Source organism: Phaethon lepturus, unplaced genomic scaffold, assembly GCF_000687285.1.
Source record: "Phaethon lepturus isolate BGI_N335 unplaced genomic scaffold, ASM68728v1 scaffold53320, whole genome shotgun sequence".
NCBI classification, from domain to species: domain Eukaryota; kingdom Metazoa; phylum Chordata; class Aves; order Phaethontiformes; family Phaethontidae; genus Phaethon; species Phaethon lepturus.
The window spans coordinates 13956-28260 of NW_010510791.1; the positions used below are offsets into that span (position 1 = coordinate 13956).

At 43.6% G+C, this 14305-nt stretch overlaps 1 protein-coding gene across 1 annotated transcript; it reads right to left on the reverse strand.

Annotated features, from left to right (window-relative positions):
* Positions 1-4251: 4251 nt before the first annotated feature.
* On the reverse strand, positions 4252-8795 carry LRRC58 (leucine rich repeat containing 58; the record flags this gene model as incomplete). The annotated part of the gene is made up of 3 exons (XM_010281879.1): positions 4252-4956; positions 6388-6665; positions 8645-8795. Coding segments are annotated over 3 exons (638 nt in total), but the record flags the coding sequence as incomplete, so codon positions are not given.
* Positions 8796-14305: the final 5510 nt, after the last annotated feature.

The window sequence follows — 14305 nt, forward strand, 5'->3', positions numbered from 1 at the left end:
AAGTAATTCTTGTTTCCCACTGTCCCATTTTCCAATACACCACATTTCTGCACTGACAACTGGTAATTGCACAGCAGGATCTGAAACATTTTGGCAATAGATCACAAAAACTCTTCAGGATGTAGGAGGAAACATGGGATTACACAAGAAATGGGAAAACATTAGCCAGTTAATATGATCAGAAAATTAACATTCAAAAAGTCATTTACAGGTTTCAGTGTTAGCGTATTAAGGAAACAATTCAAGTAGTTTAGAACTGTTGTTTCATATTGCTGGAAAACTCCACCACGACTCTCGCCTGTGAGTTTATTTATCTCGCCTGTGAGTTACTTCTACCTTTAAACTGTGGAGCAAATTTCTGCAACGCTATACCAGAAGTAAAACAGGGTCTGGTCTGTGACAGACCAGTGTCTGTCACAAGTGGGTCCCAAAAGCCAAGAGTTTCAGCAGTCCCTTTGGAATTCTCACCTACTCTTGCGTTTACACAGAACAGGTCAAATCTCATCTGTTCCCCGACCATGTATAGCCACATTTTTAATGTTTATAATTTTGCAAGGGTTCTGCCTGCAGCAATACCGGAATCGAGATGCTGGCAAATAATGGACAGACAACTGTAGAAATAACATTTTTGGTTTAGTGTTTGCAATTTGTTTTACAGCTCATAATGAAATACTGTTAGAGATATTCTACATTCATACATTTCTAGCAAAATACACTTTTTAAAACATAAGGCACTTTAAGACTTCCTAAAACAAATGCTCATGATAAAAACTCAACAAGAGGGCCGGATGAGAACCCTTTCTACCCTTAATGTTCAGGTCAGTAGAAGATCAATCCTCTAGTCAGGCAGGCAAATGAAATAATCAATAGAAAGGTTTCCAAGATAGAGTTACTGCTGTATTAGTGTGCATTCTGAAGTAGTCTACTTGAAGTATCTTCAGTTGGGGAGGGAGGGCATGGTGTGAATAAGATGCATTAAAATAGTTCTTTGAACTGGGTAACAAAGACACATTGCAGGGATTAAGTTTCATTACTTTCATTGGATTAAATTCCTTCCATTCATTATTGCCAACAAGAGTAAGGAACAAAAAGGAGCTAGTTCTCCCCTCCCTCCCCCCCATTCCCATTATAATTCAACACAAGATTTCAAAGACTTAAAATGACCAGGACAGAGGCCCATGAAAAACTGCATCTGGCCACTTCAGAGTACGTTTAAATATTCATTACTGACTTCCTCAAGTCTCACCTCTTATTAAAGAAAGAGAAACATAAAAGAATTGGCAACTGTGTAAGTCGCTTCCAGTCAAACTGATATTTTGCTTCTTTTTAACACGACCTCACTGTTCACATTAAGTACCTGCATTCAGAAGCGCACCAGCAGCTCCCCTTGGCAGAGAGATGGCGGGGCAGAGGATGAATGCAGGCAGGGCCCCGGGCCCCGCGGGGAGGAGGGAATGGGCAACGTCGCTTCACACACTTGTGTCTCGGCTTAAGAACAGTTTCAAAAGCCCAAGTGCTGGGCTGCTGTAGCAACAAGGGGACTGATACCAAAACACTGACTGAAGACTTCACTCAGAGATGCATCTGCAGGAACTGAAATCCACTATTTAAAACTGACAAAAGAGCTATAATGCTGGCAAAACCACTGTCTACTTCTCAAGGCCTGTGAGAAGGGGATGGTAGAAACTAGTCCCTACCATCCATCGGTGTATTTTCAAGTTGTGTCTTACCTATTTTATTGCCCAGTACATTTTCCAGTCTTTGGGGGCTAACAATTGCTCAAAAACTTGACTCCCAGGGGCTCAGTACGCTAGGCACCACAGTACAAACCTGCATCCCTAGTCCTCTCAAATCCACCTCCGAGGGAAAAAAAACCAAACCGACCAACCAAACGTTTGTTTTTCTTACAAGTCCTTGATTGTTTTAAATTCAGACTTACTTGAATTGCACTTTAAAGCCCAGCAACAAAAAGAAAACTTGGTAGCTATATTCAGGAATTTATATAAATTTTTAAGAGACAAGACATTTTATCAAGTCTAAAAATGCACAGAGATACCAACTGCGTCAGCTGTCAAGTTTTGACCTGGCTACAGTGAAGAAGCTGTGAAAAAAGATTAGCCTATTAGCCCTATTAGAATTGGAGCAGAAATGGGATGCCTGTTCAGTTAGGAAAGAATATGCAGTTAAGGATGGAACTAAATTAGAACCAGCCACCACTGGTTTTAGCCCATCATGCACAGAGCTGCTACTGTGTAAACAGGAACTGTGGTGAAATCTAACTTCCAAGCGAAAAAATTCATGACTTCAAGACAGCTGTTGCTAAAGAGAAGAAAGGAAAGTGGTACCTCATGGCCCTGAGCTCAAAAAGATCTTGAGATCTCAACTTGTGTGGCTCACTTTCACTGGCAGAAGAGCCAAGCCTAGATCACTCAGTTGCTTACTACTGTTATACTAGCAGCCAATTTAAAATTGTGGCTCTGCAATCAGTTTACTGTCCTTCAGCACTGGTATGACGATAGTCACTTGGGACAGGAGGAAGCATCTGAAAGAGGAGATGAAGAACAAAACACAGGCCACTCACTGATCCAAATTTAACTAACAGCATGCAGTCAGTTTCTCTCAAAATCTGTAGATTCTTCTTCCCAAGCAAACCTCACAGAATTTACTAAAGTGACATCCAGTTGCTTTGCATATATACCTTATTGTGTCTTAAAAATATACTTTAAAAAAGTTATATGGAAAGGCACAGAACACGTGCAATTTAGCTCCTTGTGGATCTGTGCACGTGGGGAATCTTCAGACTAAGTTGCAATGATTAATAATGGACGGGGTTCTATTTTACAACCAGATCACTTCTTTCAAATTCCAGTTCTCTCCAAAGGAAACTAGGGAAATGAGCAGTGCTGTTAAGGAAATACAGGCGAGAAGTTCCACCTGCACACCAAGACAGACTGGAACATACAAAGTTTCACAGACCTTGTTCTTCAGGTCACATTAAAGGAAAAATTGTAGTCCAATAAAAAAAAAAAATCACTAAAGCTAGTTACAAAGAGTAGAATTATCAAAGTGCTTTAATATATAAAGTGTCAAATATAATTAAACAGGACCATTAACATAGAGCTGCCATAAGATATTCAAACAGGTACATGCGTTTTCTGAATGCAGGAGAGGAGCATGGGTTTTTCATTTCCCCCGTAGGGCCAAAGTGGGTTAAGAAAAGTTTTCTTGTTCGTTTAGCTTCTTAACACAGTCTGTTTGCTCTGCTCATGCATTCAAAGGCACAGTTGGATTTGCTCTATCTGAAACTGCATCAAAAGGACTGTCTGCCATGAAATATTAATAAAGGGGCAGCTCTCACCAAGCAAAACGCACAATAGCCCCATAAAGTAGATTTACAGATACCTGTCAATTCATAATATTAATCTTTATAAGCTATTTCTTGAAACTTAAGAATTCTGAGCTATTTTCTGCAGCTTTCCTTTAAATATAGTTTAAGACAACTGAATGTGTTATTTGAACAAACCAACAGACTGCCACAGCTGTTATAAGGAGAGCAAACGCAAACAAATAAATAAGGAAGAGGTTTCAAAACCACCTCATGCAAGATGTTCAGACAATGCACCTTAGCCTCCCTACCAACTTTTCCTCTCATGTTATGAATAGGAAAAAAAAAAAAAAAGCCAAAAAACATTCTCCATGGCACTTCTCGCAGTACTTACAATTGATGAAGCTGCTGCCGACTTTAAGCAGATGACCTTAAAGACGGAAAGTAGCTCTGTACCAAGCATAGCAGAGCTAGCTGCAGCAGGGGGACATGGTTGCTTAGAAACAAGAAATGTCAATCAAGAGCCTTCCTGCACTTCACAGATATAAAAGCAGATTTGCTCCAGTACACTGAGGCTCAAAAACATGATATAGAGCATCGCATCTGCTCCCTTGTACAGGCATGTACAGCCACAAGTCTGAAGCAAGACCAAGTCTCAACAGAACAACTCGTCTGTTTTCTGAAGGCACCATAAAGACAGCAACACTCCAGGTGTAATGGGAAGAGGCAGAGGGAGAAAAAATAAGGAATACAGTTAAGAGGAAACACTAAGAGCAGCCTGGTATAACAAGGGAGAAAAAAGGTGGCTCAGTTGGTAGTAGCATCTGTAACAGCACAGAGACCCTATGCCTCTAGGCAATGGAAGAGTAACCAGAGTTTGGAAAAATCTACTCCTGAACAAAACACACCCAACTCCCATTTTTACTGGAGGGGTGTAAAATCTGTAACTGAAATCAAAGGAGACAGCAAAGAATCAAAATGCTATATAAAACACTGGGGTCCATACATACTCACATGGCATCATCAGCCTGTTTCTGATTTACCACAGTGTTAAAAGATCTGGACAGTCTCCTTTGCTCTGCAGGATGACTGAAGTCCAGTGAAGTGTCATATATTAAAACCCTTCTCAATCCGCCAGTGAGAACAAATCCCCCTCCCCAGCCCGTTCAAGGGAGCAGGGGGGGTCGCCCAGACAGCAGATGTTTCTAGCAACCCCAGGCACCCTACAGGCAGTATGCCACTGAGTTAGTTCTCCTAAGTAGCACTGTGCCAAGCAAGTCTAGGCTTGCTAAGATGTTCTGCCCCTTACATGGACTTGAGGACAGTTTCTCCTGAGCCCTTCAGGCCAGAGGCTCATGCTTCCCTGTTCCATTACTGCTTTTCAAATATGTTTTCCTTCCAGTCTTCCCCTCTTGTTCCCTGTTATCCCAGAAGGACTTTCTGCATCCTGCGTGCCGCGACACTGGCTTCGTCCTCAGAGTCAGACTCGCTCTGGGAAGTAGAGCTCTGGGAGGCAGAGCTGCAGGGAGAGGAGCACTCTGGGGAGCACAGGTAGTGCATCAGCGGGAGGCGATACTTCCCGCAGAAGTCAACGAACTTGATTTGTCTGACGCAGCTGTCAAAGTAGACACCTGTAAGGGCAGAGGGGACAGTAACAACATATGAGACCCCGTGCGGAGAAATCTGTAAGGTCTACGAGGTTGTTGCGTCTGCTGCAAATGCCTCAAATTAGGATTTAACTGACACAGCACCGGATGTAGAAGGACAAAGGATACTGGTAGAAGAGAAGGGACCAGGGCACCTTTGGAAATGTGAAATTTCTTATCTTGGTTAAAAAAAAATCCTGTAAAACTGTACTTGCTAGGTGATTCAGAACAGCATGCTCTATGTGAAAAGACACAGGGCAGCTACTTCCAAAGAAACCAGCAATTTTTTTTTAGGGAGAAATCTCAGGCTGGGAACTTGCAAACTTCTTAAATGTCAAATTAATGCATGCACTCTATTTTCAAACTTGTAAAACCTCTTCTACCAGCTAGCAAAAATGCATTCACAAATAGACCTTCATAGCTTTACTTTTCTTCTGCTTGAGTGAAGTCACCACGCTGAGTTTGGATGCTACTTTCCATAGCAACAGTGTTGCTGTAACACACAATTACCTTCTCTTCTTGTCACAGCAACTGATTTCAGATACTGACATTTTCAGAAGTTTCCAGTGGTGTTTTAAGTCCTAGTTGGTCTGGAGTAAGCTTTTCTTTTTGTGAACTGCAGTACTATGCTAGTTCATAAGTGAAAAAGAGCAAAACCGATCCACTGTTCTCCAAGCTGTGAAAAACTCTAAAAAAGTAAACATTTCTTTCCCTTCCAACGCAAGTTGATATCACATATGCTTTGGTATTGTCGTGTAAAGGACATAACAGCCTGCATTATGACTGTGGGGTAGATACTAATTAATGATTTTTTTTCCTTAATATTCTAAAGGCTAAATGCACAGATCATTGAATCTGAATAAAGATTAAGCATTACGCCAAATTAAGCCCAAGCATTCCAGGCTTTTCTATGAAGTCCTGTCCTTCCAGGAGTCCTCTCCTCTTACTCCCAAGCAAGAGCTAAGCAAGTTGCTCTTGGTAACTGCCAAGCACTACAGCCTCTCTCCTCTTTTCCATCCAGAACTGAAGCTTGCTGTTCAGGAAGAGTGCTTGGAAAAATTCTCCTGTCCTTTACTTAGTCTGAGCTATTTCAAGTTGGACGGATCTGATAACTTCAGACCGTAAAAGCAGAGTGGAGTGCTGGGATGAGCTGCAAAGACTGACAGAAACACATTCTGTGTCTTATATTCCCCATGCAAATACAGTAAACCAGCACTACAACTTTGAACATCATTCCTAAGTGAACAAGGTTCCTTAAAGACAAGTTTGCAGGAGACCTGGAGCCAATGAAATACAGCTAGAATTTGGATGCAACAGCACATCTAACCTGACTGAGCTACTAAAGTCACGGCAAGTCAGAGGGAAAGAAAACCCATCAGGTAAAAGCAGAAAGCAGAGCAGTGAAGGTGAACTTACCCCCGCATTTAGGATTGGGACAGTTGCTGGCCAAGCTCAGATACCGGACAAGATTCTCTGGGAGATCGCTGGGAGCGTAGGGAACATTGCGAGTTTTAACTGTGCGTCCAGCCAGTTCCTGAAGGCTTGGGGGATTGTAGGTCAGGTCACGGACAAAACGCACCACCAGTGGGTTCCCACGCAAGCTCAGCTCTTCCAGGTGAACCAGGTTTAGGATCTCTCGAGGAAGGTAAGTCAGCAGGTTATTGTGCAGGCTAAGGGAACGCAACGAAGGCAGCCTGAAAAGGGAGATGGAAACCCAGTCAAGATGTGCAAGCAAAATCACCCCACGACTTGCATTACACACAGACCTGATTACTCTCCCCTCTCCCACCAATTTCTTTTTCTTTGGCTTTTCTCCCTTTTAAAGCATAAATTCACGCTAAAAAAGCTGCTGCTACTCCAGCACACACAACACCCTAGAAAACTTGGCTCAGCTCCAGAGTGCCTGTTAAAGAAATACAGTCTTAAATATGGTGCTGTCCCTCTCAGTATTCCTCCCACACACCTCCCCAAAAAAGGTAGCACAGAACAAAAGTATACAAACTGAGTGCTTTCAGGGGAGATGACGTTTCGTTGTACCCAGGGCATACATCAAGAACAGTTCCATGCAATACTTTGACTAAGTCACCTGCTTTCACTCATGCATTAAAGATGATTGCTGGTAGGCAGCCAACCCTGGAAAAACCCATGTTTTCATTGCTTGTGGCTGCATCAGCTTGCACTGTGATGCTACCAGATCTCACAAGCTAAGCAAGGTCAGGCCAGGCTAGCATCGGCACAGGTGACAAGCAAGTTTTTGGCTTGTGGAGAAGGCATTCTCCTCTCTCAGGAAGCACAAAACAATAGTCCAGCACAGCATCCAGGGATGCTCTCAAACCTTTAAAGGTCATCTAGTCCTACCCACCCTGCTATGAGCAGGGACATCGTCAACTACATCAGGCTGCTCAGAGCCCTGTCCAGCCTGATCTTGGAGGTTTCCAGGGATGGGGCATCTACTACCTCTCCGGGCAACCTGCACCAGTGTATCACCACCCTCAATATGAAATATTGCTTCCTTATGTCCAGTCTAAGTTCACCCTCATTTAGTTTAAAACCATTACCCCTTGTCCTGTTGCTACAGGCCCTGCTAAAAAGTCTGTCCCCATCTTTCTTATAAGCCCCCTTTAAGTACTGGAAGGCTGCAAGAAGGTCTCCCCGGAGCTTTCTCTTCCCCAGGCTCAACAACCCCAACTCTCTCAGCCTGTCCTCACAGGAGAGGTGTTCCATCCCTCTGATCAGTTTTGGGGCCCTCCTCTGGCCCTGCTCCAACAGGTCCATGTCTTTCCTGTGCTGAGGGCTCCAGAGCTGGACACAGGACTCCAGGTGGGGTCTCACCAGAGTGGAGTAGAGAGGCAGAATCACCTCCCTCAACCTGCTGGCCACACTGCTTTGGATGCAGCCCAGGATACAGTTGGCCTTCTGGGCTGCAAGCGCACATTGCCGGCTCATGTCCAGCTTTTCATCCACGAGTACCCCCAAGTCCTTCTCGGCAGGGCTGCTCTCAATCCCTTCATCCCCCAGCCTGTATTGATACTGGGGGTTACCCCGACCCAGGTGCAGGACAGAATCAACTGAGAAAACTCTGTGCTGCCATTCAATTGCTTTTGGGGTTACAGCTACACACTGAATTCTTCACCTCCCATCTTAGGCTACCCATACAGAGTTTGCAATGTCTTTTTTCCCCTGTTATGAAACAGATAAAGCAGTAAGCTATCCTCTAGAGCTGTGCCGTAGGATTTAACGAACACTGAAACATTCCGAGATGCTAGAATAAGAAATGCCAAGGGAACAGAGGGTTTGGTACAACACAAAAGTACACACAAAAAGGCTTTGGGTAAAAGACCAAGCATTCATCACTACGAATATGGTAACATGGCAGTTTATCTTTTCTGAGTTGCCTCAGTACTTCTCAGGGCTCTCTGTACAAATCCATTAATTCCCCTTAAGATGTATACTGGGTGACATTTTTTTTCCATAACCCTTTGATTGAGATTTCCATATTACATGTTCGTGGTCCACCTGCAGTCCAACATGCTGAGGATCTCCTTGTTCAAGTCTAGTCACATTAACAAACTGAAGGACAAATAGGTCCTCCCATGTGCTTTTATCCACTGATGCAGAAGAAAAAGTTCAGAGAGTTCATTACAACTGGTGGCTGATGACAGTAAATACTCACTGTGCCAGCTGAGGTGGAATGCTCTGGATCTTGTTGTCACACAGAACTAGATAGCTTAGAGAAGGCAGGTTTGCTAATTCAGGTGGAATTGAAGTAATGAAATTCCCTCCAAGGTATAGAAACTCTAAACTGAAAAAGAGAAGAGAAAACACTGCATTATTTCATTAAGGTCATTTCAAGTTTCATTTAACAGTAGGTCTTCTCATCTCCTGCATTTCTTAAACAAAACTTAGAGACGACTATGTGTGAAAGAATTTGCTGAGGCAGGAAAAAAAAAAAAGAAAAAGCTGAGTTGTACATCAAAATTACAGCAGAACAACTGTTTCACAACAGATAATGTTGAGATTTACCTCCAGCTTCCTGCAGTCACCATTACCTCTATAGGCAAGCACCAGACAATTATGTATTCCTATACCAACTCCACATGCAAAGCTCTTGCTCCTATTTCCAAAGAAGCAGCCTGCACACACAGGGTCTGCAGCACTGATGCAGCCGGTGGGAGCTCTCCATTTCAACAGCAGCAAAGCATGAGAGCTGCAGCTCTCCCTGAAAACCTTGGCCCTGCACAAGCGCTAGTCACTCTTCATGGTATCATTTGACTCCTTGGTGACTAACTGCAACCTTTCAGCAGAAGTCAGAGGCATCCATTCCGACTTTGACACAGCTCACATACTGACAACACTGCATCTGAGACAGCACAGAGTGCATCTAAGTCACACAAGAACCTGCATGCCATTTCTCAAACAGATTGATTTCAGTATACTGAAGTCATGGAGCCCAAAGCTGCCAAAAACATTAGCTGGGCTTAACTGCAGTTTGGGCCTAAACAAAACAAAACAAAACAAAAATCATTGGACATCCTGCAAAAAGTCAGTGGATGGGATACAGGAATGAGGAGAGGCACTAGATCCCTTCTGCCAGGTGGAGTCAGTATTTGCTGTGCATCTCTGCCCTTCTAGGAAGAAAGATTGGCAAGCACTTCTCTTCGACATAATAGCTTCAAGTCCCCATTTCACAGTCAGATAGTTTTCCTCCTCTGTTCTCAAATGTTGTCTGGCAGAGGAGCAAAAGCAAGTTCAGTTTGGGTACTTCTAGATGGGAAGAGACACCATAGCAAATCATGGTCCAAACGCTTTTTTCCATGCCTGAAAAAGGTGGATCCCATGGTCCTGTCTGCAGGTGCTGGTTCCAAGATCTGAGTAGGTACTCAAATTAACTGCCTAATGACAGTGTACACTGGCCCCATCTGATCCACCAAGCATTCCCTGCAGGTCAGGGAAAGCGAAGTCATATAGGCTCTGTCAGCCTTTCTTTAAGAACAGCTTATAACCTCCTTGGAATAGGAGACATCTTCATCTCATCCCAGCAACTGAGAAAGGCTATGGATACAACTGGCAAAGAAATACATGACCAAACCACCCAAGGGACATGGTAGTTGACCCAGAGAAGGTCTGAACCCTGCAACTGTGCCACAGCATGTGTTGAGCGTCAGAGAAGCTCCTCCCTGAGTCTTTCCCTGAGATGGACCAGAAGAACAGTAGGAAGAGACCATTTCATTCAGTTCTTGCAAGAAACCTGAAGCCCAAAGACCCAATGACAGCATCTGTTTGGGCTACAGAGGCCACTAATGCAGCACAGAGGTCCACCTGCCCATCAGGCAAAGATGAGAACAACAAAACCACTGCAACACACAGGAGACACTCACAGAGCTTAACTTCCCCTGAATCTGCTTACCTTTCTAAAGTATGTCAGAGGAAAGCTAGATACCTGAGATCTGAAAAAATGGGCACAGAATTACGCCATTTAAACTGAATTTGACTATATGAAAGGAATTAACTATACTTGCTTCAGCTGAGAGATAAAGTGGGACAGCACATTTGGAGGTTATTCTGAACATGCAAGAAAGTACACCAGGAAAACAACCACCGCCAAAACCCTGCTGTTGAGAAGTAGCCTCTCTTCCACAGACAACCTGTAGGTGAGGAGTGGGGGTAGGAGGAAGGTTGCTGTGCAGAGACCATATCAAGGGGAGATTATTTTTAATTAAATTTTGATCCCCTAACAAAGCCCAGAGTGTTAACCAAAATTCCTCCTTCAACCTCCATTGTTTCCCAAGGTGGATTTAGGCTGCTCGGCTCTCACTAGGAACCTAACTGCTGACCATACGATTCCTAGGCATATTTTAACTCCATGCCACTGCTGGAGCCCACATTAAAAACTGTCGGACAAGGGAATTCTACTAATGTGGATTTCAATGTTTAAACAAGGTTTAGATGTGTACAAGTCTCCACTTCCTAGGAAAAGTGAATAATTAACTCTTCATCCTCTATGTTTAAAGACAACAATGCCATAAAGCCATGTTGCGTAAAAACATATACTACCAGGGAAGGGGAACAGGCGTGCAAAATATATAGTCAATAATGGTTTTGAAATTCATTTCAAGGTGTGAAATGTGTAAGTTTCAAGACCAGCTTATCAGACAAACTGAGTGTGCAAAAACACTGCCCACAAACTACTTGCAGCTTTCAAATCCATTCTTTGTAGAGTCTATGTAATGAGAACACTCACTTACACTAGCTGGGATAAAAGCCCCAACATCAGACTACAAAACATCTCTAACTAAAAATCCACTAAATATGGTAACTCCTTCAGTGTCAAAGGGCTTCTTAAAAATTGTCTTCTCTTTATCTATCTTCTGAATCACCTTTTTGAGTCAGTAGACTAACAATTCACTGGGAGCAGTCTAGTACAGCAAATTCAGAATTTCCAGCATCAACCCAAGATAGGAATGAAATGGTAGATTTATTGTTTTTATTATTTTTTAATTAAAGGGAGGAGGTTTTGAAACTATAAAGAAACTTATTTTAAATACAGCAAAGATACTCTTATAGCTTCCACTGAAACACTGCTCAGTAGGCAAAGGAAATCTATCACTCCCGTCCCCCCAAATATAATTTGCTAGAAAGGACCTAGCGTAGTCTTGGCTGAGCAAGATGGAAGAATTAATAACAGCCATTTCTGCATCAAATTAAAGCATCAAGAATTGTTTGAGCAAAGCTAACCATGACACAGGCAAGGATTTTCAAGAGACACAACCCTTTTGTAGTGAGCACGGACCACACTACTGGGGCCACAGTTCATTCCTAGCTCATCTACCCCTGGCCTGATTTTTGTGTCGTGCTAAGCCCGTACCTAGAGGCCAAGGCAATGCTGGCTCTACTCGAGGGGCAGTTTGCTGCTTGGTAAGATGAGCAAGAACACTGCTGAGCTCTGCCCTCCTCACAAAAGAGCCCCTCTAATGAGGCAATCCACAATGTTTACCACAGTTTTTCACAGCAGGATCATAACAGAGATCTAACTAACCTTTCACACAAAGCCCCAGTTTTTCTGACAATCATTAATCTGCGTAGTCACTTGGACCAGCCAGCTAAGGTCTCGTGCATTGCTGTGTACACAGAGGGAGAGCCCAAATTCTTCTGTACTTTCAAAAGTCAGGCCAGGAACTTAGAAAAGCCAGAGAGCAACCAGCCTCAAACAAACATAAGCTCAGTTCCTATTTTTGAAGATAGAATAAATTATGTGCTTCCAACCTGCCACACAGGATCTGGCTGAACGAGTTTCAAGAGGGGACAAACACTAACAAAAAATGAAAAAAAAAACCCCACATTTGACAGAGTAACTTATGAAGACTCACACTTCCTCTCCTGCCTCTTAGCAATGTTTACAAATACACTAATAAAAGGCCAGAGTCCTTTTCAGCCTCATCTCCAGGCTCGCACAGCGCAGCCGGTGCCCACTGCTGCCAAGCAGCAGCCAGCACACCAAGCCCATCGTGGGTCGCTCCTCGCTAGCAGGGGATTTCACGCCACCGGGCTGTAAGGTGGCTGCGTATATCCTTTGACACGCGGGAAGGGAGTGGGGAAATGCTCAAACAACTCTGAATCAATTCAGGTGCGGGCAGCAAAGTTTAACACGCCAAGAGACCGTACGTTCTTGCTTGAGTATGTCCCTGAGGTTTCCAGGTCATCTTATAGCACAAAACAAATCAAAAAGCCCCAAAACACTCAGAAGTAAGAAGAGCCCACTCTGAGCACTTAGAGCTACTTTTGATACTCTGTCAATTACCATGACACTTTCATACCCATGTTTCCATGGGAGAACGACTTCTGGCACAGAAGATACTAAAATTTTCCATCTACCCTGTTTCCCCATAGATGCTTCTTTGGATAAAATTTAACAGCTGACATCAAAAAGATGCATCTAAATGGGTAATCTAAAAAAGAAACAATGAGCCTGATATAGCTCCAGGTCTTTTTAAGATAAACTTTTCAGCAAGAAATTTCCAGGGCAGTTTTGAGGCTCATGCAAGGGGAGGAATTTAAAAGCAGCCCACAATACACTCCTGCTAACCCTGTTCTACGATTTGCTAATTCCCGAGAGAACTGCATAGCCTTTGCTGACACGCAAATTTAAGATCAAACGGTCGTCTGAAAACTATTTGCAAAACGTTTGAAGAGGGCAAGAAAAAGGGAGGCAGCAAGCAGATTTCCTAATGCTGTATCTTTATCAAAGCTTCACTTGCCATTTTTTCCCACACTGTAACAGCCATTCTTAAGTGTATGCTTGTCTAACATGCTTAATACTACCCACGAATAAAAGCAAATACTCTGGTTTTTGTTGCATCTAAGCCTTCACACAAAACTCAGATGAATCCAGTTAGGCATTTGAGGCCTTTGATCCCAGCTCTTGCACAACTGGGCTTTACTAGAGGAATCCAAGCAAGAAGGAAAGGAGCGTGCACGGCAGACGCCTGGAAAGAGCCTGGCTCTTGTCCAAGCTCTTTCCACCTGCCCCTGATGCTCTACTGAGCGCAAGAGTATTAACGAGGAGACTAAACTCCAAGTTCACATCAGGAGATTCAAGGTATCCACAGCATTTTGCTAAGCTCTTTGCTGAGCTCTTTATGGGACACTTGCAAGACATTTCCTCAAGCGTGCACACTGATGAGGGCAATCCATGCACCCTTAAGCCAAAAGCTGCAGTTGGACAGTGAAGTTCAGAGCTGCTCTTTACCAGACTTGCCAAATAAATTCTGTCTGGAACGGGCACAAGTAGATGACCACATTTCTAGCTCACCAGCTAGATGCCCCTTAGTGCATCCCCAGCTGGATCAGCAGAGGAATGATACACATAACCAATGCAGCAGTGGGATGTCTACGCCGATCACAGTTCAGGAGCTGCTGGGCGCTGTGAATCGAGTCTGAAAGAGTGACTGACCATAACATCTCACGCAGCAAGGTGAATGTTGGAAGAAGAACTACAGAAAAGATGACACTTACATCTACCTATGGTAAGCTCATCTTTTATCTGGCAACAAAGAGGAAAGCAATGCCAAGAGGGCTGCTCTCACCCATCTGGTACATTTTCTACTCTACATTCACAGCAACAGCGAACGCTGCAATTCAGGTCTTGCACTGTGCTGACACTGCTAGCTGACAGTAACTGGGGGTGGCGGGTGTACAAAAGGAGCTGGCACAGCCTCAACATGATTAAAAAAAGCCCTCAGCAGAGCCCACACTTCCCTTTCTCAGAAACCTAAGAGGCTGCTGCAGGTCAGCATAGACACTTATGGTGGAATTAGGAGGAAAGAGCATTGCATTT